Source organism: Tyto alba, unplaced genomic scaffold (assembly GCF_018691265.1).
Source record: "Tyto alba isolate M040663 unplaced genomic scaffold, T.alba_DEE_v4.0 Super-Scaffold_14, whole genome shotgun sequence".
Classification (NCBI taxonomy): domain Eukaryota; kingdom Metazoa; phylum Chordata; class Aves; order Strigiformes; family Tytonidae; genus Tyto; species Tyto alba.
The window spans coordinates 8,492,705-8,516,804 of NW_024881276.1; the positions used below are offsets into that span (position 1 = coordinate 8,492,705).

Sequence of the window (24,100 nt, forward strand, 5' to 3'; positions counted from 1 at the left end):
TGTTTCAGACTATTAAAAAGCCTTTTCCTAAAGGGAGGATGCAGAATGTTTTACTGTTGGACTTTAAGGTATTACCGGTTTTATTAGTTAAGCTGTCTTTCTGTAATCTGATCTTCCCTACAGCTGTGCTCTTGCTTGTGTAGAGGGGTAATAAGACCAATGATTTTCAGTCTCCGTAGAAAGCACCTTAATATTTGTTAGGTCTCATTCAGCACTAGGGGAGAAAGGCTGGCACCTAGGCACTTTTAGTTGCGAAACTTTAAACTTTTAGGTAATGCCTATTTGTGTCTGGTTACAGTTTCTTGTTTGTTTTCTCCTCATAGGTGACATTTTTCAACATTTTCATAAGGGGTTTTTTGTTTGTTTTTTTTTCCTTTTTCGTTTTGTTGCTCTTTCCTTCTCAGTTCACATTGGGCCGTAGTTATGTTGAACATTAAAGAAAATGAGTCTGGTATGTGATCCCAGTTTGGAAAGTAGGCTTATGTTTTATATACTTCCTGCTGTACATTCTCCATCATTACTTTTTAATGTTAATTTATTGTAGTAGTTAAAACAGAAGAACACTCATACTTTAAGATTTTATTTTATTTTTCATGTAATTTTCACAATTGTTTTCACATTGTTTATTTTCTTTGGAAGGTCCCTACTGTTTTTAAAATAACTTGCTTGCTGCCCTTGAATAAAGTATGAATGTTAACGTTTAGACAGAAAGGTTTTTTAAATGCATTTTGTAATACGCAGAAGTTTTTAGCACATTACATTTCTCAAACCCGCGCTTATAATCGCTACTGTTTTACATTGATTTAGAGAGTCTGTATTTAAATTTCATGTAGGTGGGCTAACTTAGATTTATAGATTTGAAGACAGTAAAAATCCTTGTACATAGAAACAAAGTTCAGAAACTTCTAAACTTTATAGAGTTCCTGGTTGCTGTGCTCACTCAGGAGTATTTTTACTTTCAGTCTAGTGAGTGTTCTGACTGAGCTGTAAATTAATATTTGCTTCCCGCATTTCCTGATAGTCGTCCTTGCACCTTGTGAAAGTAAAATACTACAAAATACACATCTCAGTGTGATTTGATAGGAGCTGGGTGAATTACAATATTTAAAAAAGAAAAAAGATATTGATTTGGTTCAAGGCCAGTTTGAAATTAGCTTTGGGCAGCAAATTGTGGGTGTAAAGGAAAAAGGGGAGGGGAATAGAGCAATCCTCTCCCCCTACATATCAGGAATAGCAGCAACTTCTAGTAGGCATCAATATTAGTAAAAAGGGCAAATTCTGCTTTCTCAGGTGCTGCTGAAAGATTTAGGACCTTTATCACAAGCTGACATCAGGGTTTCAAGGGCATTGCTATCCTGAACCCCTTGGCTGCCTGTGCTGCCCACTTGAAAGGTGATGTATTTGGGAGATCTGTCAGTCCTGGTGTCTGTTGCCCAAGGTAGTTTCAGTGGCAGAGCTGACTTCAGACTGTGGCTGCTGGAGGCCCAGCATCCCCAGAGTGCCAGCCCAAGGATTTGGCTATATGGAGGATCCCAGTGGCAGAGGGGTGTTATTTGGGCTTGCTCATCTGCAAAAAGAGAAGGTGAGCAGCTTCAGAGATTTGCTACTTTTCGAGTACAATTCACAAAACCAGGAAGCACCATGCTTTAAGCAAGTCAAGCACCAAGCTGGACGGGAGTCACGGCAATCAGTAGCTCAAAGCAGCAGTATGTAAGGAGATAACAGAAATAGCCTGATAAGGGGATATTTCTCATCCAAGGGTCCCATCCTTGGGAAATTTCTGGAGCTTCTTGTCCTTCCTTGAGCTAAGCATCTGAGATTCGCAGCCTAAAATCTCTTCTGAATGTGCCTGCCTGCATTCCTTCTGTGTGTGTGAAAACTAAATCACTTGTAAAACATGGAGAGTTCAATCAGGGGGAGAGATGCTTTTGCTCTCTTACAAACAGGATATACCTGGATTTTGTGTGTTGATGGAGTGGGCCACAGATGGACGAAACAGCCCTCTGAAAATTGTCCTTACTACCCAGGTAGACGCTAGATTAAGCTATGGGTAGTTTGATTTGGTATGCTTGTAGGGGACTTTTTGGGTTGGTTTTGGTGGGGGCTTTTTGCCAGCCAACTGAAGTTGGACCTCTGAGAAGATGCATGAAGCTAGAGGAAGACAGACCAGAAGAAATTACACCAGTGTAGACAGCAGAGAGGGCATTTCTGGAGCCCAGCTCTCCACATCCACGACTCTATGTGTATTTTTTATCATGTGACTTTATTCAAAAACTGTAAGCTATCTTGAGAGCACTAGGCCAGGTCTAGGTGCCTCTCACCCAAGGCTAGAGAGATAGACCTTGTAAGCTTTCGTTGCCTTAATTTCCCTCTGTGAGTCTTCTGCTGACTCTTTCACAGAAGTCTTACCTTAACAACATGGATGCAGACTTTTTTCCTGGCCCACCCTAGACTAAGGCCAAGTGCACTTTTCTGGATGGCGTGGATATGAACTACCTTCATTTGCTTAAAATTGGACCCTGCATTCTCTTCCAGTAGGATATATTATAATAGAGGACCTCATAATTTTTTTTTGTGCCCCTGGGTGTGCAGTTGAAACCAACAACCTCTGCTACTTCGTTCTGGCCTTATAGGTGTGGATGTGAGGCAAGTACGCTTTGAGAAGGCTGCTTAAACTGATTTTTGGGGGTAATTAGGGTCAGGTATGCCTGATCTGTAATCCCGTGTGGTCTGAATGTGGTTTGATTTGCTGAGATTGTGTCATTATTGGGAGGGCCCAGAAGAAGAAACTCATGCCCCAGGGTTGCAGGGAGTGCTTATTGGCCAAAGTGGCCAAGGATAGTGTTTGTAGATTATTCATGGATTTTACCTGCCCGACTTTGACTAGCAGCATAGATGCTTTTTTGAAACCATTCTGAAAAAGCCATTGAAAGAAGGATATCCTGGAATGCCAGGCTTGGGCAGAGAAATGTCTTTTGGACTCTCTTCCATGTCAGGGTTCATGGGAGGTATATCCCGCAGTTAAGGACCACAGGAGGCCATGTTTTGCAGTAAAACACCATCAGAAGCTTTCCTGTCCTTCCTTTGAAACTTTTGCTGCCTCTTCTGGGTTTCCATTAGGCATTTTCTGGCAGGGCTTTGACCTCTTAACGCTGATGAGCTCTGCTTCACATTTGATACCAGCAGATCTACATGAGACTTGTAAATTGTAAATTGAGGCTTTCCTGCACAAGTGTCATCTTTATTTTAATCAATACCAAGTATCTCCTTAGTGCTGAAGAGGGGGAAGAAATATCAGCAATTCATAGCAATATCTGGCTTACATTCTTCATTGACAAAGGAGATCCTAGTAATGACCAAAAGACTTTTTACATGAACCACAGTATCTGCCTAATATGATAAGACCTTTTTAAGTATTCAGCAAGATGTTTTAAAATGATCAAAACAAAAGAACAAAAAACCCACAAGATGAGGTCAATGCTGGTGTATCTTGTTAATAAAATGCTTTTAGAAAACAAGTACATAGTATGCCTTCTCTTATTTCACATAAATTGCTTTTGACTGTTGTTTAAGAATAGTTACAAAGGCTGTAGTAATAGAGAGGGAGAAAGCAATTCTCACGTTAATACTGATTTCCAAAGAACTGTTGAGGTGACTTTTGCAATATTTTTGACAGAAAGAGTGATCTGTATCACTGTTTGTATTTTTTATGTGGATTAATCTAATTTCATTGCTAGCTTTTACAGGTTTCTTTACTGCACAAGGTATGATAGATGCTTCATATAATTATAGCTACAGGGAAGTAAAATAATTCTGGGATTTCTACCAAGTGGCTTTGCATGCAAGGGCAAGAATTCGAATTTGGTATATAAAAGCAGGAGGGGCTGCCAGTAAAGTTCAGACAGGGAGATGTGATGTGAATAATTGTAAAGACTATCATCTCAGCATCAGTGTGTTGGATTGACAGGAGGTGGGTGCTGTGGAAGGTAGAAGAGAAAAGAAAAGAAAGGAATCAGAACAAAACTGATTGGGTAGGAAAACAACAGAAGCAGCAAGATTTTGAAATAGCATCCCAAGCAAATGATCCAGAGAAAGTACAGTGTGAAAGATGGTGTTTCTATAGAGGAAAGAGTGGCAGAGAGGAACTGGTGGCAGTAAGGATTCATGAGGAAAGGTCAGAAGTTTAGTTCTGGCCATGCAGAGCTTACATTGCCCTGGCAGCTTCTGATGTTTTCTTGCCAGTGTTGTGGAACTGGGTGGGATTAAATGACATTATTGTACGGGTGTCAACCTAAGTGTGGTTTGAAAACACATTGGTAAGGTGCAAGTGGAGGCGCAGAACTAAAATGGTGGCATTGGTGGCAAATGTTTAGTGAACCTGCATTTAGAAATTAAAATATTGAATGAATGGGCAGATTTGGATAATCAGGACAAGGGAATCACTTTACAGGCTGAAGAAGTTTAGAGTGAGATTACAAAAGATGAACAGAGAAGTACATGAGTTTCACAGCTGGAAGAATCAGAGTGCCTGGAAAATAAGCTGAAAAATAAGTTTATGTTTGTTCTGGGAAAGAGGAAGCTAATGGAGCTCAAACTAAATTTGTCTAGAAGTCAAGCCAGCAAAATCAGCAATTTGCAGAGGGAGAGGGGAGCCTGCAGGGAGATAAATGTGTATTACTTATTGGTAAACTTACAAAGGGAAGTTGAGTTAGTTATTAAGGTTTCAGGCTTTGAATCAGTGTCAGAGTATAAAGATAAAGCCTGACTTTGTGTTCAAACTTCCAGCTTTACTGTGCTGTTTGTCTTGAGTAACTGCTATGCAGATGGATATTAGTCAATGTTAGTAAAATTGGTGGCTATATATTTATAATTATGTTGCAGCATTTTTTTGACTGGTGTATTCATGCTGAGGCTTTTTGTTTATTTCCTACCATAGTTGTTCTTCCCATGACCTGTCAAACTCGTGGGATCAGTCAAGTCTACATCGCACTTCTGACCAATTCAGCTCTTTGGGAAGTATGGACAGCTGGGACCACACTCCACAAGTAGCCCAGTATGGAAGACTTTCTTCTGCAAGGTCTAATAGTAGCATTGATCATCTAGGGAGCCAAAGTAAGCGGGATTCAGCCTACGGGTCTTTCTCCACGAGTTCTAGCACCCCTGACCACACTCTATCCAATGCAGACACTTCTTCAACAGAGAACATGCTATACAAAGTAGGCCACTGGGAGACTGCTAAGCATGGAAACAAGTCTGGCCAGTTCTTGAATGATAACAGTGGAATAGAGGACAAACCTGGGTATTTGCCAGCTCCCATCCAATACGAGAACAACAGAAGTCCTAGAATAGAGGAACACCCCGATAGCAAGCTCGCTAGCTCTGGAAGATCCAGTTTTGGACCTGTTTGGTATGTTCCTGATAAAAAGAAGTCTTCATCTCCTCCCCCACCACCTCCACCTCTTCGTAGCGACAGCTATGCTGCTACCAAAGGCCATGAGAAAGTCCATGGCCCTGCATACTCAGAGGGTGCCAGCACGCAGCACTTTACAGCCCTGAACCGGTCTCAGCCCAGGAGTGACTGGAACTTAGAAACTGTGGAGCAGCAGCGGCGACCCTCCAGAGCATGTGACAGGAGGGTCAGCAGCTCAACTTTTAAGTCTGATCTCAGTTCAGAACACAATTTTTCTTCGACGGGTGAAAGGCACAATAGTAGTGCAGGAACTGTGAACAAACTGCAGTCGTCCTTGTCCAGCACTGACGTTCGGTTTGCACAGCCTACTTACAGTTACCACCACCAGCACCAGTACAGCGATGAAAGCACTTTTTTTCACAATGCAAGAGTCTTGGCTGCACCTAAGGATCAGCAACATTATCTGTCCTATAGTGGCACGCAGGAGTTACCTGCAGATCATTTTCATGGCTACAGTCCAAACCAAGCCAGTCTGCTCAACCCTTCCTCTTCGTCGAACAGTGCTGCTGAACAGAAGGTGGACAACACTGGACAGAGTCGCTATTATTGCGTGACAGCAAAACAACCTTCTCAGGGAAGCTCAAAGCCACTACAACTCAAGGATGACAGCTGGAAACCTGCAGTGGGGACCAATGCATCGCTTGGTCCTCACGAAAATCCTGCAGTTGTCACAATGGTTCAAAAACCAAAATACTATCTACCTCAACAGTCTGTTGAGTCTTCACTGAAAGGGTGCGAGAACAGTAGTTACTACCCAGTGGACAGAGAGGGGGATGCTAAGTGTGCTGTAGTAGAAGAAGCTAAAAAACCCAATCATATTGAAAAGTCTGGACAAAAGAAAAACTTTGAGAGCAGCTCTGAGGAGAGTGAAACCAGGTACGGTCAACAGGAGTATGTAAAGGGCTGTGTCCTTACCACTGAAAATAGATCTGCTCAGAAAGATTTTAGGTGGGGGAAAGATGAGAGTAGCAAGATTTCTCCTCAGAAGACTCCAATGTTGCACTCTTTAGCTCAGGAAGGGAAGAAACAGTCTAACAACAGCCCAGAAGCAGTAACAGAGCGACAGGCCCCGTTTGACACTCACTTGTCTAAACAGGCACGGAGGAGTGATCGTTTTGCAACAACGCTGAGAAATGAGATCCAAATGAGAAGAGCAAAGCTGCAGAAAAGTAGAAGCACTGCTACATTAGTAGGGTCATCTGAAGCAGAGGAGTGCAATGAGACCTGGAAGCCAGATTCAGCAGAAAATGTCACTGCCTCCCCAGACACTAACTTTACCAGCACCTACAAAGATCACCTCAAGGAAGCACAGGCTAGGGTTCTGAGGGCAACATCCTTCAAACGGCGGGACTTGGAGCCCAGCCCTGCTGAATATCTCCCCAGGTCACCTGAGCAGAAAAGTGGTAGTTACAACTCTTCATTACTAGCTTTGGTTTCTGAAGATGTGTCTGGATTCCTTGAGGCTACACAAGCTAAACCGAACCCTGCAGGGAGTGGCACTCATCACGTTTCTCGCATCGGAGCCAGGAAGAGGTTCACAACAGAGCAAAAACTGAAGTCTTACTCTGAACCAGAGAAGATGAATGAGGTGGGGATGTCAGAGGATGAGTGCCATGCTCATTGCCATCCAGATACCTCTGAAGAAGCCCTGGGCTCATTTGCAGACAGGTGGAAATTTTTTGAAGAAACAAGTAAGCCTGCATATAGGAAATTGGCACAGAAACCAGCTCCACATGGTGTAGCTGAGGAACAGCCTGAGAGGTCAGATAGGAAAGCTTATAGTGGACAAGAGGGAGAGGAATCATGGTATGAGAGAAGAGGTCGGGCAGCCTCTGTTGGACTTGAAACTGCACATGCTTCAAAAGATAACATCCACCATAGTAGCAGCAGTAAGGCTGCTGATAGGATTGTGAAACCTGAACAGCCACAGCGCCTGGGAACCTTTGCAGAGTACCAGGCGTCGTGGAAGGAGCAGCGGAAGCCGGTGGAGCCGAGGAGCTCGGGAAGGTACCATTCAGCTGATAATATCCTTGATGCAGGCCACGAACAGCATGAGAAACCCCAGTACACCCATGAGAGGTCTAGATCATCCCCTTCTACTGATTTCTACAAACAGGTACAAGTGTCTTTCACTTTATCCTTTAAATTTCCCGAGGTGGGGGAGGGTCAGGGCCGGAGAGCAGTGAAAGGGGAAAGGGGTAATTTTTATGAAAATTTGCAGTTTCGGAACGCAATGTAGTATGGTGTTTGCCTTTTGTCTGTAAGGGAATAATTGCTATAGGTAGCTCTTGTAAGTAAAATGAAGATCAAAGTTTGTATTGTGCAGGAATTCAGTGTAGGAAAGAACAGTTGGATCAAGTAATTTCTTGTCTATTGTAGCCAGATGGAAGAAAACAGCCCAGTTGATTTGATAATATCCTCTTTTATTACAGTACAAGTATAGGGGGATCAAAACAATTTTCACTCAGAGTTATTTCTGCACTGGTGTGGCTGCCTTCCCCATTTTAAGGCTTTCAGTTCTCTGAAACGATGAAGAAACATTCCAAGGGGAAAGAACGTCTACTTTTGTCCAATTTTGTTAATGGTCTAATCATTTTCCATGGATTTCCTCTTTTCTTCTAAACTTGCTTGATGCAAAAGCTACATAGGGCAAAACTGCCTAATAGAGTTTAGAGATTAAAAATGTGCCTGTTATTGTTAAAGCTACACTACAGCAACAAATGTAACTGCTTAGTGTTTTATTTTATGTCAGTTTGCTTGATTTAAGATGTATAAATCTATTCCTTAGAGAGATGCCAAATGTCTGTTCAACTCGCGAGTAAATATGAAGTTAATTTTTAACTGAGCAGAGCCAGGGAATGGTTGGCAGGTGGCAGGGGAAGTAAACAGAGAAACGAAGTCTCTTAAGTTCTCTGCTTAAAAGACATTGTTCAAGCTGCTATAAGATTGTCTGATATATATAAGGAGTCATAGTGTGTTCAACCTGTATTGAACTTCACCTTATGCAAGAAAAGAATTGAGGTAATGCGGTTGTATATTACTTATCTTCCCCCCCTACCCCCGCTTGGTAAAAACATTGCATACATCCACATCCACACAGCACCTCAGTGTGTGTGTGTATACAGGGAGTAGAATGAGAATAGTTCAAAAAGAAACAAAATATGTTGATCTCTAAAAGTTGTAGACTCTTTAAGTTGTTTGTATCTTTAAGTTTTGCAAAAGTTACTTTTGAACTCTATGTACAGACTTAACTGTGGATAATTTACTAGGGTACGGATTCCAAGCACTGGAAATACTCACCTGGAAGTTATTTTGAAAATTAAATTAACTAAATTATTAAATAATTGCCTACCCAGCAGAAAAATCATCATCTAATCTGTTCCATGTATGCATTTCTGGTTTATTAGTCAGTGCCTTTAAGTTCAGTATAGGCCTCCTGAGGCAAAAAGCAGACACCTGTTTAGGCACCTGGAAAATATGGTGATAAGTGCATTGAAGATGCTTACAACAGACTGAAGTAAATAAAGATGTTGTTTCGCATATGTGATTCAGATGATTCCAGAGCTAATGCGCAATTAAATTTCCTGTAGGTTCAGTGTTTGTAATGCAAAGCTATGCTTTGGGTGTGGTTGTTTGAAGATAGTGAGATAATAAAATTCTGGAACAGCGATGTTGTGTGTTTTACTGAGAAACTAAAGTACACGCTCCGGGATTCAAAAGCTGGTGCGTACTTGCCTCTTCTAAAGTGCGAGCAACACTTCTGTAACTTCTTTGCTGAATATTTTTTTTTTTTGTCTTTGCCAGATGGAAGTTGCAAAGGTTTATATAAATTTTAAGCTCTTCCGTAGATCGGCAAAGTAGAGCAGTAGCTCAAGCACAGCCAGGTCGGTAGTGCTGTGCAAGAGGTCACATAGCATACTGTACCACTTAAAACCAAACAAGCTTAAGACATGCTATGCTGTTGACTTCATGTATATTCAAACAGAGCAAACCCACAAATAAGAGGTTCCATAATCATAGATTTTTCAGGCGTCTGAAACATGATGACTTGGTGTCTTACTTGTGCTATAAACCACTTTTAGGAAGTCTCAGTTGAAGTAAGGAGGCAAGCAGAGGATTTAAAGGAGGATGGAGAGCGTATTTTCTGTAAAGTTAACAATCTGGATGAAAGGAACTGCACTGTAAGGTAAGTATTTCTTAATTTCTGGCTTTAAGAGAACTTTTACGACAACTCTGATCTGATCTTTTCCTTACTCAAACTGGAAGTTTTGCTATGATGATTTCAGAGTTTTTGCAATGCCTTTTTCCCTTGTTTCCCTCCTTCTGCCTGCATACTTCAGTGTGCATGATGGAATTAATATTGGGACTGAAATTTATGGGGACTGTAGGGTGAGCTTGAAGAAACTGTCAAGTGTTGAGTGTATTACAATTTGTTTGGAGCCACATGATTCTTATTTGTGTGCATGAAAAGATTCAGATGCTTTTCATGTTTATCAGTTACAGGTTTGGTTGTTGGTTTGTTTTGTTTTGTTTTGTTTTTTTCTGGGGGGGGGTTGGGGGGGTGGAAATGCTTGAGGTTTCCCAAAAGAGTTTTCCAGTATTATCCTTGGCAAAGATGGCATGCTACTGAAGCACAGTAGTGCTTTAAATTGGACTTTTCTTTACTTGTGACTTTACAGAATGCAGTACATGAACAGAAGCCACCAAAAGTTGTTTTCCCATTTGTTCAGCTCTGCTTTTACTGTACAATATCTTCAGACTCTTTTCAAAAGTATGACTGTATGCACAGTGCAGTTAAAATCCTTAAATGTCTAGCATGAAGGGGGGTGCCCTCCTGGCCTGCAGTTTGCAGAAGCCAGTGTAATGTAAGCAGTGATTTCAGCAATCGCTGATACTGCGGCTGCTTAAGTGGCGTGTGGCAGCTGAACTGAGATTGTGCACACACTGCTATCACCCGGTTTGATAGCTCCGCTTTTTGTAACAGCAGAAATGCATGTATAGGAAGAATAACTTCTACGGGCTTTCCTCAGTTCTGTTAAGTGGTGTGAATCTCTCAAGGGGAGAGAAAGGAAGAACTGTAGTGAACACGTACTCTAGTTGTGGCCGTAAAAGCTTGTAAAAAAATCAGTATTTATTTGAGTTTTTATTCAGTTGTATTTTGCACGGCTTACGGCCCAGCTGAAAAGACCATCTGCTATTTTTCTAATTCTTTGTAGCCCTTTGTACTTACCGTAGTGATTTCAAAATGACTAGCCGGTGAGGGTGTGAGTGCGTGCGCGGCTGTGCGCAGGCGCGCCGAGGGGCGGTGGGGCTGGAGGGGAGGGAGGGAGCAGAGGAGCTGCTGTAGGCAGACAGCATCTCTGGACAAGTAAAATGATTTCCATCCACCAGTGCTGAACCCTAGTCACAAAAGCATGTGAATAATACTCCTACGCCAGCATTTTAGCAGTGTTTGTGCAGCACAAGTCTTGCTTTATAATCACGGAATCCATGAAAATCACATGACTGGGCACCAGCTGCAATAGCTGCCTTTTTTTTTTTTTTTTTTTTAGCCAAAGCCTATTTTGACATACTATTTCAGATGTAATATTTGGCTATTTCACCACATTACAGGAGGTTTTGTAAAATGGTCTCTTTTGCAGTCTTTCCCTCAGCACTTGTGTTATGCAGGGGGGCTTATATTCCTTCAATACTTAAAAAAACTAACTAAATAAAATCTCTCATTTGGGCATTTAATTCCTGTGTTGTGAACTACCACCACATGATGATGAATGGCTTTCCTGTGGGAGAGAATATGTATTTCCATGTGCTCTTTTTTTGACAAGGCATTCTTGTGCTCAAAAGGAACTGGACTCGTCATGACATAAATTGATTTTATGATTTTTGAGCTCCCTTTAGTTTCCTACTTTTAAAAGCTAGCAATCTGCAAATGGCTAGCAAATCTGCTTAATCCATGGTATATTCTGGAACATGAATATTAACCAAACCTAAAGTCTTCCTTGTGGTCATATTTAATACCTCCTTTGAAAATTTAGGTTTGGATTATATTGCTGATGTTCCTTGCTTTGTGCTGCTGAGGCCCTGTGTGCTACAGTTGCCTCTGTGCGACCAAAGCCAGCGTGACCGTGCTGGGACACAGGAGCCAGCCCTTCAGCATTTGTGTGGGTTAGATGTGCAGGGACCCAACCTGACACCCAGTTGTGGAGTCCACGGCTGCCGCCTTTGGGTTAGAGACTATCCAGAGCTGTAGGGCGCCTCTGGATTCCCTCCCCCACTGTTGTTTTGCAAAAAACAAAAAAAAAAAAAAAAAAAAAAAAAAAAAACAACAACAAAAAAAATTGGGGGTTTAAATAAACTTTGAGTGTTTACCTTTACAGCTTCCTTGGTTATTTTCAGGCAAAATATGAGTTGGTAATGCACTGAATCTAGAATGAGAAAAGGGTTGGAGTATTTTAATAGCAAATGAGTAAAAAAAAAAAGTGCATGATAAGCAGTTTTTTCTCCTGGGCTTTTTGCTGCTGGTTCATTTTGCTACAGTATTTTTTTTTGTGCTCTTCTATTTTTAGCACACTGTTGAAAAACCTAAATTAACATTACTTCTAAAAGTTGGGGGGGGGGGTTAAGTTGATAAAGATAATTTGTGAACTCCTTTCAACTTTGGCTCTATTTTTCCCCTCTGAGATTGCTGAATGCTTCCAATGAATTCAAGTTGTTTCATCTCCCTTTTTCAGAAAAGCTACAACATGTTCTTCCAAATTTCAGTATCTAATATCTCAGAGTTTTATTTTTATAGGAAGGGAAAGTAGTGGTCCATAGTAGCCACTATCATGTCTCATGCAAAAAAAAAACCACTCTTGTTATGAACTTACAGACATGCGAACAGTTATCTGACACGAGCTGAATATGTTTATATGAGGCTTGATGTGATTTTAAGTATGTTCTTAACTTTAGGACTGCTTGAAAGCATTATATGAGTCTGCTGATCTGTAAAACAAAAATCATTTTTTTTATTTTAATGATGCTACTCTTTCTATTTCAAATTAGCAACAAAAGCTTAGCTTTTCACATACCTAAAGTCTATCCTCCTTTAAACGTGTCTCTCTTTCTGTATTTGTCTAATGACATATGCTGGTTATATAATTAACTTTCCTATGCAAGTCCCCACAATTTCTAAACCGACATAGTCCTTCAAAAGGTTAAAGATGGAAATGTGTGCTCTGGCCTGTAGTCTGTGGCTTCCTGCAGGATGACATGGCACACATAAAAGTCAATCTGCATCAAAAGAATAGAGCTTTATGATCTATTTCTTAAGATTGGCTATGAACATCTGTAGTAAGTGGCGTTGCTTTTATTTACTTTCTAAGAATATTTGACTTGTATCTCTATTAATTTGTTTCCTCAATGTCTATGAAAATGACACAATTTCAAAAAGTGAGAAAGGATTTATGAGATCACAGGTCACAGAAAATCTTTCAACATTTAATAGGTGTCAAGTACAGGAGCATGTGTATGTCAAATATAAGACCACATCATGACTCAACTCTAATTAAACACTAAATGTTTCTTTTAGTTCTTTCATGCCTCAGTAGTTGCTCCTCTCTGAGCTCTTGAAGACAGAAGAACAGCCTTTACTGTACAAAACCAGAGTAAAAATCATCTCTTGATGCCTAACTTGACCTACTGCCCAAGTTTAATGTTCTAGAAAATCTTTGGCAAGCCAGAAACAGGAGCCAATAAAGAGGTTTCCAAGTTCATTATTAGGCAATTCACAAGGAAATTGATTTTTCAGGAGCTGGTGAATATCTAGCCTCCATGCTCACCAGGTGGTGCAACAGCAAATTATTGTGCAAGGAAGGAGGAGGACCTGCAACAACACAGGAATGTCAATAATCTTATGTCTTCTGAATCAAGTCAGGTGGAAAAAAGTTTGCAAATGAGTGATACTCCATTTATATATGTGTTTATCAAGAGTGTATGGATGTTTGTGTGTGTGCATATCTACATATGGGTGTGTATATATATATACACATAGGCATATAAAACATACATGTGCTTCAGTAGTGATTTCTCTGAGCTTATTCTGGTTTGTGACCATTATCGGCGTTGGGGCTATATATCTATAAGGACTAACTAGCAGAGGGGAAAAAAAAAAAAAATCCACATTACACATTTGGACAAATTAGTTTATGTAATCTCATATTTACAGTGATAAATGGTGTAAATTAGACATTGGAAAATAAATTAGACATTGGAAGTACTGTTAGGAACTACCCAGTTTTTTATAACTCAAATAACTTTAAGTTCTGTATTTGGGTTTTTTTACTGTGCTGTCAAAAAAAGTATTATAGTAGCAGTATACAGTGGTAGTATCTGCTTAAGTGGGAACTCAGACATTGAAATGCAAGACTTGAAGGGTTAAGGTTTTTTTATATGTAGTAAAAGGGCCATTTGCTGAAACAGTTAAGCAGAGCTATGCTTGGAGGCATTGTATCACATATGGATTTTAAACCTATATTCTTTATTTACTGTGTATAGCAACATTTTTTCACCATCTTCCTTTTCCCTCTTGAGGAAGAAATAGTATGATATTGTGCAACTACTTCCTTACAAATCAGTGAAAATTTACTTTGGCAAACATTTCATGCATGTATTAACAAGCTTCAATATTTTATGGTGCAGAAGGGGTCCGAGTTACCTGTTTTACACTTCAGCTACAGCTGTTGTAATTTTTTTACATAAATTTTTCTAAAGGAAATAAATATTGGCTATCAGTTTGCTAAGTATAGAATGACCTAACAAGTAGTATTTTGTAGAAAATAAATTATAAATATGCATAATTGCTTTTTTAATCTAATGTGCAGTGTACTAACAATTTCTGCATTCATTTTATTCAAGAGCTTATACAGTGAAGTGTTCTCTTTTTAAAATCGATTGAAGTATAATAAGGACTATTGTAAAGGTTTAAGTGCTCTTTTTTGAGAAAGATTAATCATTCAGTTAAAGGGAGAAGCAAACATGCTTTTCATATAACCAGAAGATACCAGTTTGGTTGAAGTAATGCTTCAGATGTCAGAATTCGTAATGCTAAAGAATTTGCAACTGTTGCCACCTTCTTTTACACACTTTTTGTAAGTCATCTAGATCTAAGCAGTTCTGTTAATCATGTGAAGATGCAAGTGAGGACTTTGTTCCATGGCAGACAAATTTTTAAGAGTCTCTGGTGAGGACAATTGTGGATTTTTTGGATTCTTTTAAAAATCCAAATAGTCTCTGTCATCCAGATCACTGTTGTTCAAATGTGTAGTGACTCTTTCTAAGAATAGCAATACATCTGAGACACAGATTTTCTGCACAAGCCCAAATGTTTCTTTGTCATTTTAACGTGCTAGTTAGTGCAGCTGCTGAATCTCTTCATATAATTTCTGTCTGCTTAATTTAGATGTTAGGCTTCCGGTTCTGAAGTTCTCCAGATTCATAATTATTATTTTTTTCACTCTTGCTCTCTTTCTCTCATTTTCTCTCTTCAACACCCTCACACCTTCCCTCCCCAAACTCGGCATGTGTCACTTTGCTCAAGCAGTTGCCTTAGTATCAGAGGATTGGGTAGTTGTGCATCACAGCTACTATTTCAGCAGTTTCCTATGGGAGTTTCAGGTGATCATCATATAGTCCAGGTGGTCAACCCACTTAATAGTGGACAGCATCTGAGAATAATTCCCGCATAGGCTGTTCTTAGCTCAGAGAGATGGGAAAGGGAGTCCACGTCAATTTTCTAATTCTCTGATGCAGCCTTATTTTCTCTGTATTCTTACTGTTGTACTTTTGGCCCTATAATCTGTCTGGTGGTTACCTGTGTTTGAAAAAGTACTTTTCCCACCCCCCCACACTTTTCTTCCCCTTCCTCCTAATGCCTTTAAGAAGTCGTACCTTTTTTTTCCTCTCCTTTTTTTTTTTTTTTTTTACCTTATTGTGTTTGTACCTCTGTTGCTAGAATAGTTCTGGATTTTCCTCACATGGGTAGGACTTTAGTTCTCTGGTGGATGTCCTTTTAATTACTGCTTAATTCAGCCCTCAGAGGGGATAGAGAGAGTGAAGGAAAAAGGGTGGTCTTCTGGGTTTTTTGATGGGTGTTACGCATTTTCTCTGAGTTCCATGTATTGTGTCTTCATGTTATCTCTTAGTGTTATACCATCTGGCTTGTTCCATTTAAAAATATTCCTCTCATGTATGTAAATGCCCTTTTCAAAATGAAATACCATAGTGTGGATTCTTGATCTTTCAAGAATGATTAATCTAAATACATATGGCCACTGGCACAGGGTGCAGTAGCACTGCTTCAAGTAGCAAAGTTCTGAACCAGATTCTTCTCATACCTCAGGATCCAGGCAGGAGGTGCATGGCCCGCTTGCAATCTTTTTCTTCCTCCTGTTGCGCATTTTAAAACTTTCACACTGCTTGAGCTGCGATGCGCGTGGTTCTTCCAAGAGCATCCCAAAGGCATTATTTTGGGATCTAGGCGTGGTTGTGGCTAAACACAAGTGCCAAACCCTGCATCCCCCCCCCCGTTGCCTTCCCACTGCTGGCAGCCCCGGCGGTGCTGGGCCCCACAGCTCTCAGGTGCGTGTCCTGCGGGTCAGCGCGATGCTCCGCTCTGCCTCGCCGGCAGCCGCAGCACCTCAGTAAATGGGTGCTGGACTGTCTCCAAAGCCCGTGCTTGGTTTACAGGGCGTGACAGTAAGGTAGCCCTGTTTCTCCCCCATCTAATTTGCTCATTCCCCACACTCTTGAAAGTGTGGCTTCTCCCTCTACCTTTCTTAGGTGAATTTTGAATCCCCGTTTCTTAACTTGAGGGTCGCTACTCCACCTCACATCTCCCCTTTTTTCTGCTTCCAGCTTATTATTACTAAGTGAAGTTCCTTTTGCTTAACTGCTGCTGGCACATCTGTTCTCCACTGTGACAGCTAGGGGTATGCGAGGCCACCATGATCTGGTAAAAGAAAGTGTTGGAGAGTAGTTTCTTCTTACACAGAGTTTCCTTCCCTGCCCCCAAAGGTAAGTGTTACCAAGCATGAGAAGCTAGAAGTCCTAGACGTGATTCTGATGGTACTGAAATTGGGGGCTGGCAAAAGGGATGGCACACCAAAAAAGTTGTGGAGAGAGAAACAGAGATAAATTGGTAAGCACTAGTCTATTTTTGTGTTCTGGTTTGGTTTTACTGCTTTCCCTGGAAAGAGGATTAGAATGAAAACTATCTAAAGACTAAGTTTTTATTACGTCTCTTGAAATCCAGCTATCTTCTTGTGGCTATTTTAATGATAACAGTTGAGTAGGGAGATTAGAGATAATATAAGATACAGTCTCCAGTGGTTAAACTCATAAAAGCATCATATGCTGATGTATTGTAGATTTTATTTTCCCCTAAGTTACTTGATGAAAAGCATCTTTGGAAATAGGTGACTGATTTGTCTCCTCAGCACAGCAGTTTATATATTTCTAACATATGGAGTGGCTTTATGGTGTTCTGGTACTAAAAGCTAGCCTGTGAAATGTTCACCTTCTGCTATAAGCCCTTAGGCAACATGGATTATGATTTGCTGTCATGCAGGAGACTGTTTATGCCAGTAAATTTGAGTAAAGTTTTGTGCTAAAAAGTAATGTGACAGCTATAACTTCCATTTCTCTGCATGGGCCAACCAGACTTGCTACAGTCTGTTAACCAGTTGTGTTGTATTATGTAGATGGGTGAGTGCTCTTGAAGTCATTCTCTCTCTATCTTGAAATCAAATAGACAGCTTTGGGAGATATAAAAATTTTAGGGGAGAATGTTAACTGGGTATCAGTACTGTATCATATCTAACCGCTGTATGTGATTTTACATGCAGTTTAAATAACATTTTCCTCTTAAAGTGGTCATCTTTAGAATGATCTTTTAATACATATTAAAGCCTTATCCACAGTTTCTCTATTAAGTCTTTAACATGTTCTTGTAGAAAAACTGAAAGGAGCTTGAGCTTTGCTCTGATGAAGGCCACGATGCCTTTGGTTTCTAAAGATGGAGCGTGGGGGTGGTAATTTGCTCATGCAGCATGAAAGCATTTAGTTCCTTCCCTGCAGGATCTCCTGCAAGAGAGAGTGCTTGTACACAACACATGCAAAAAAATTCAAGCTGGAGGGCTGTTGATGAAGACTCTTCTCTAAAATTAAAGACTTGGTTATTTGAACGTTGTTCAGAAAGGAGACCAGTAACACAAATCATTTTAAATATTTAAAACTTGTAGAACTGTTGTTGCTGAAATGCAGATCACGATTTTCACAAATGAAAGGAAAAACCCTTAAAAAATTAAAGGACTTTTCAAATTTTTTTTTTTTTTTTTTTTTTTTTTTTTTTAATAACCAAATCCAGGACGTGGGGGTGGGAGAAAGGAAAAGCTTTGAAGTCTCTGAGATCTTTTCCCTGGGGTCAGAAGTTTCTGATGATGTAACATGCAATACAGACCAAGCCTTCACTTATCAAGGTTAAAGTTGACAGAGCTTGTATGAACTTGTCAATCATAGGAAGCAGGCAAAAACAAGCCAGCTGTTGTGAGGCATGGCTTTGAAAATCCTCTGTGTTACAGTAAATGAGATGCAGAGGTTGAGACAGATTCAGTTCTGCGAGGCTTTCAAACTGGCTGGCACATTTGCAAGGATGCAAAGCTCACATATCCAGTGAATATGGGTAAACAGCTGTAAATCCTGGTAAGATCGTCTTGTCTTTAGTGTTAAAGCATGAGAGAAACAGCTAGAGGCGTGTGCCTTAATTACCTTTTTCTGTCAGTTCTGAACAGAAATTTGCAGTATTAATTCATACAGTATTTCTTTTGTTCTCCAGGTCTTTGAGTACAGGCTGCATCTTCTGTCCCTATCAGCAGAAGCTACAGTAGCAAATTAGGAACGATGCAATGCTTGGTACAGAATTTTATTTTGCTTAGCATAATCGACTGCTGTGTTCACTGATGGGTTGGGAAAATAGGGGGAAAACGTGAGTTAATTCCTGCTAAGATGCTCTGTGTGCATATGCTCACACGCGCGCACTGTTTTTAGCAGCTTTTGTTTTCACAGTTGGCATCATGCACACTGGAATTAGAAGGCAGTGCCTCTCGAAATATTTGTTTTCTGGACTGAGGGCTGCAGTGCCGTTGTTGTGGCTCGGGGTGCCAGGCTCGGGGTTCCTCTCGGCTAGGGGTGGTGCAAGAGCTTTTCATCTTGTCGTTTTCCTGGCAAGCCCGTTACTGTGAGTGCAGGCGCGCACGAAGACCTATTCCACAGCAGCAGGAGATATTAGCTGGGAGTGTAAGAGAATTGGATGTGACTGTTGGAAGCAAGCGGTGAGTCCGGCTCTGAGTGAAAAGATAGCTATTGAACTGTGTGCATATGCATGCTAATTAATTTAAATAACTGGTTTAGAATATTTTTTTTCCTTTAGAGATGAGATACGTGTTCATTTTGTTGCCTGCCTGAGAAACCCAGGTGACCTAGCTGTTATTCACAAAGTGTTTTGTTTTATAGCTTCTGTTCTGTTACTGAATTTTCGTTCAGCTGCAAGCAGCTGTTTTCAGTAGTAATAGCAACAAGAAAATAGCAACAGCATATCAGGGATAAAAAAAAGTCTAGATCTAAAAAAAAAATAATTAAAGGAGTGGCAACTGGAATGTAGGGGGTTTTTTAGTAAATTGACAAAACAGTAATTTTTCTTTGAGCTTTTTTTATCGTGTCTGTGATTTCCTTGTTAGCAGTCTTGGAAAGTATGGTCTTTTGTCTCTGCAATGGTTGCCATTTGTGTAATATGATGGCTCTTGTTATACTGTTGGGATATTCTGATGATTGAATTCAGTGTGTAAGTACAGAACATATTAACTGGTTGACTTGAGTGAGCAGAAGTCATTTTATTTCCATGCAGGCAATCCCCTGTGTGCTAGGACAGGCATGCAGGAGATAAAGCAAGTAAGAATACAGCCATAAAAATTATCTTTTATCATTGATTTTTGATGTGCAGCAGAATGGAGGAGGGGCTTTTATTTTCTGAACTAGGGAAAGGAAAACATCCCTCCCTCTGCCCTTTCCCACAAGATTCTTCCCTTCTGCATAAAGGCCCCTATGCTGTTACAAGAAATTTAATTTTAATCGGATTTGATTTTTACTGTGGGCCTATGCATTGTGCTGTTAGCCATGACTGACTGGCCTACATTTCAACCATCAACATATCCTTGTTAATCTGCTGCAGAATTGAAGTGAGTCTGTTGAATTAATTTCTGATTTTCATGGGGAGAGAGGTGACATTTTTAGAAAAAGAAGGAACGTGAGATGAAAACCCATTGCTGCGTTTGTTGCCATGCAGGCAGGACAGGAGAGAAATTCTGGTGGGACTGACTGGCGAGCAGCGTCTGTTATCATATTTCATTCTGTGATAAAGCCAGGTGATAATGCAAGGGTTGTTAAGCTAGAGTGACATTTTGCTTTATCACATTGGGTGCAACAACTAAGCTGTATTTAGTGTGACTGACTAAACAGATAGCTGCCATCAGGGCACAGATAATGTTACCAAGCATTTAGAGACAGAATTGGAAAACCAAGACTCAGATCATGATAAATGAGTTATAGTATAACTTTGTGAAATATCTTGCTGGTTTTGTACCTTCAGTTGTCTTCTGAAGTATATCAGGGCATCGGGTTGGGGGGGGGGGGTTGGGTTTGTTTGGTTGTTTTTTGTTGGTTTTTTTTTTTAAAAAAAAAAAGAGCATTTTCTTGTCATTCAGCATTCATTATTCTTTTAATCTTAACACATACTTTGTTTTTAAGACCATTTGCTTCAGTACTGCTTCTGGGATGCTAGTTACCATCATCTGTCTGTTCAGACCAAGGCAGTGAACAGCTCTACTTCTTTGTAGTGATTTATGTACTGTGCCTTTTCCTGGAGTGACTGTTACGGTTACATGGTGGATAAATTATCTGTTTTCTGGAGGGTCTTTTATTCTACTCATTTGTCTTTAAAGATTTCTGAGTAGTTTTGTAGTCCAAGTTCTCATTTGGCGTCCTTGGAATATGTTTCATGTGTTCCTATGTGGTGGATAGTACATGGTGTACTGAGTCAGTAGGGATAGCAGACACAGTGCTCATCAGAAAAATGGACCACTGGTGATATAATTGTCCTTGGATGTCCAAATTGTGGTGTTTGGGTGTCTGTGTCTCCTTGACATTGCAATAGTAAAACCAGTTTGAGGGTTTCAAAGCCCTTGAGGTCCTGGAGCCTCTGAAAGAAAAAGTATGTGGGACTCAGATGAGGATTCAGATACCTAATAGAAGCAAGATGTCAGCATGCAAGTGAAGTACTGACTCAAGTTACAATCCATAGAGATCTTGGGCTTGATTCATTAGGCTAAACACAGGTGTATCCACAGTGTATCCCACCTGGCTTCCAGTTGCCACCTCTTAGAGGACCTGATGCCTTTGAATCCTTAAAGTTTCTGAAACAGTAAAAGACACCTGTGTTTGGGTAACCAAAATGTGAAACCAATGCATGATTTACTTGTAGAGACTACTTCAGGGTAAGCTGAATCTACTAGATTGCAGTGACCATATCAACATGGATTAGACCTAAAACTTTTTCCTAAATTTTGAACAATCTTGTTCTGTGCATCCTGTTCCAACTTTGAGACATCCTGTTGCAATCTTAAGCAGAACTATGCTGGGTATAAGAAACTACTCTTTATTTGAGGACTGTTGCAGAAGTGCTTTTGGATCCCACTGTGCCAAGTGGCAAATACACAATGAAAATGTAGTTTCAGCACATAAAGTTCACAGCTGAAAAAGTAGTGTATCGGCAAGGGCCCTGCCTATAAACAGGGTTTTGGCATAAGGAAAGACAATGTTTCACAATTGCTTTAAGCCACATAATTATCTGTTTCGAGCCAGGTCAGTTCCTTGATCCAGTTCTCTGTGGGGCTGTACAGTTCCTACTACTAATACAATGGAGGGAGCAGGAAGACAAATTCAGAGAGGACGAAGGAGGAGACTGCCTCATCTTGCAAAATATCCGCATTTAGATCAGTTTAAAGGGACTGCAAACTGTAGCCTTGATTATGAAGGGGTGGTTGTTACTGTAGGGTAAGGACTTCTATGGAGGAGTCTTAGTCAGATATGAAGTCCTTTTTCCAGTGTAGCTTGTAGTGTTTGAGAAGGAATTTAAGCTAAATCAGAAACAGCCACTCCATTTACTCTCTTTTGCCAGTAAGTTAGTGCAGGACATGTTGTTGCTTACATAACCGTACTTATGTGTTACGGTGGAACTTATGCACAGAGGTCAGGTCTTTAATAAACATTGCATTTTTCAAATGTTGGCTAATGCATTTTTGCAAAGCTTATCTAGTCTGGGATTTTAAAGTTGGAGTGTCTTGTGGCAGTATTTGGCTTGGCCTGAAGCATTCTCAAGAAACTGTAAATCAGACAGATAAAGATCAGACACATTTAGTTGACTGAAGTGACCTTCATTTATTGAGATACAAAATTCAATCAGATCATTCTACCTCTCTGTCCGGATTTAGTCAAATCCTGAGTATGGGGCAAATGAAGGAAGTGGTTTGGGGTTGTTTTTTGTGGCAACCAAAAATGTTATCCTTCTGATAGGCATCTATACATAATGATTCATTTTGGTAATTGCTCATTGACTCTGCTGGCCTGCTCCTATTAACATGTGTATGTGTATATATAGCTTTCCATGGTTTAACTTGCATGTAATAGCTTACATTACTGTTATCTGTGTCTGATTTGTTAGAATAGCCTGTTGTGTTATTCCTGGGGGGCCTGGTGGCATCTAGACTGGGGAAGAGACTTGATCGATTTCCCTGGCTTAGTGTCTACTTGGTCCTTGCATATCAGTCATGAGCATGTATGCCCCAACCTAACGGAGCCAGAAGGAAGCCAAGAGATGTACTTGTCCATCAGGGTAGAACATACTTAGTGCCATTATGAAGATAGACATTTCCACCCCGACAGTGGTAAGTGGTGGTGATGTGTTTGGTGGCTGTGGCCGTTGTGTGGAACGTGCGAGCCACAGAGCAGAGCTCCTCCCGAGCCCGCCTGGCCGAGGAGTGCGCAGGCTCTTGTCTCTCCACACTGACCTCCTTGGGGAGAGCTGGGCCCTCTTCTGAAGGAGAGATTCTCAAAAATATGGAGGACTGGTTTTTTTTTAATGAAACAATTCCTTCCTTTCAGTTAGAAGCATGTTTTGGGTTTCTGCCCCCCACCACTTAGACATGAAGGCTCCTAGACCTAAATACCAAAAGCAGGTACCGTAGAAAAAGCTCCTGTTAGCCTCCTGTACTAGACTCGCCCTTACTGAATACCACTTTGTATCAGCAGCGTAAGTCGGTTGATTACACTTCCTTTGCATTTCAGGTTAAGTGAGTGGTTGAGTCTGACAGTCAAAGCTGTAATACCATCGCGTGCCAGGGATGGGGAACGTGGTGTGAGCTTTCCCGATTCTGTTGCATCAGGAAAGCTTTTGCATTTGGATAGTTGTGGCATTGTGTCATGAGGACGGGGAAGCTTTGGGTTTGGAGATAAGAGTTTAATGTTTTTGATGATGACTGGTTTGTTATCTAGAACAAAAGTGGTAATTAAGTCAGTTGTCATGTTTCCAGATGACTGTTCTGTCTCTCTCAGTTTGTGATGTTTGGTTATAAATTACAAGTTCCTTTCAGTGGTACATTATCCTTGTATGTTTGGGTGTCATTTCCAAAGCAGCTGTATTCTGGACATACCGTTACATGAACCACTGACAGATCTAAAGTAGCTTGGTGGACTTCTTGGTATTGATAATAATGTAACACCTTTGCAGGTTCTTGCCACTGTGTTCTCCTGGGGCTTGAAGCTTGCTTTCTTTTCCTCCTTTCTGAACAGTAAGCTCAAATCTCTCCAAAATAATGTGATAAGCATGTTTTGCATGAGGACCCACTCACACTGAATGCGAACTAGCTTCAGCATTGAATGTAGCCACCTTTCCTCAGACCCATTTTCTGTGGCACTGCAAAACGTTTGATTAATTTTGTGGAAGCTCTATGAAGGCACATATGTAGTCTCTGAATTTTATCTCTACGTTTGCAAATGTATCATCTCTAAATTTCTCTGTGCTGTGATTATTTCCTTTTACTGTATTTTGGAAGGCGACAGGACTACTGAAGCATTTATTGCTTCTGAGTCAGGGTATTATTAAATAAATTTGGTTGTGTGCTTTGGATATGTAAGCGTGTCAGATCAGTGGTATACTCTGTCCTGTTTGCTTCCACCAGCACACCCAATCCTGATGTGCATGCAGAGTTCAATATATACTTTGCAAACTGGCTGAGGTAGTGCATGCAATTTATGTCTTTGCAACATTTTGTGCTATGCCCTTGATTCTTCCATGCACCTAAGCGTAGCTGTTACACCATCTTATGTTATGACTTAGGTGTGTGAAGATAGATAGAGACACCTGAAGAATTTTTTGGCACAACTAGGAGAAAATTGTGCTCTACGTTGTTATCTAGACAATGAAAAACTGATTTAAATATAGTGTTTCATACTTAAGGCCTACAGTTTTAATTTGATAAATAT

General features: G+C 40.5%; 1 protein-coding gene across 8 annotated transcripts in view; it reads left to right on the forward strand.

Annotated features, from left to right (window-relative positions):
* Window positions 1-24,100, forward strand: part of SHROOM2 (shroom family member 2) — a 130,244-nt gene that overhangs the window by 86,480 nt on the left and 19,664 nt on the right. For 6 of the 8 annotated variants that reach the window (XM_042788624.1, XM_042788626.1, XM_042788625.1 and 3 more), the window contains 2 exons: window positions 4,937-7,586; window positions 9,553-9,656. The exons of 1 other annotated variant lie outside the window; for it this stretch is intronic. In XM_042788624.1, coding sequence (XP_042644558.1) covers window positions 4,937-7,586; window positions 9,553-9,656 — 2,754 coding nt within the window. Of the gene's footprint in view, window positions 1-4,936; window positions 7,587-9,552; window positions 9,657-18,124; window positions 18,209-18,341; window positions 18,419-23,345; window positions 23,407-24,100 lie in introns of those variants that run through there. One more of the 8 variants, XM_042788631.1, reaches the window with a different exon arrangement.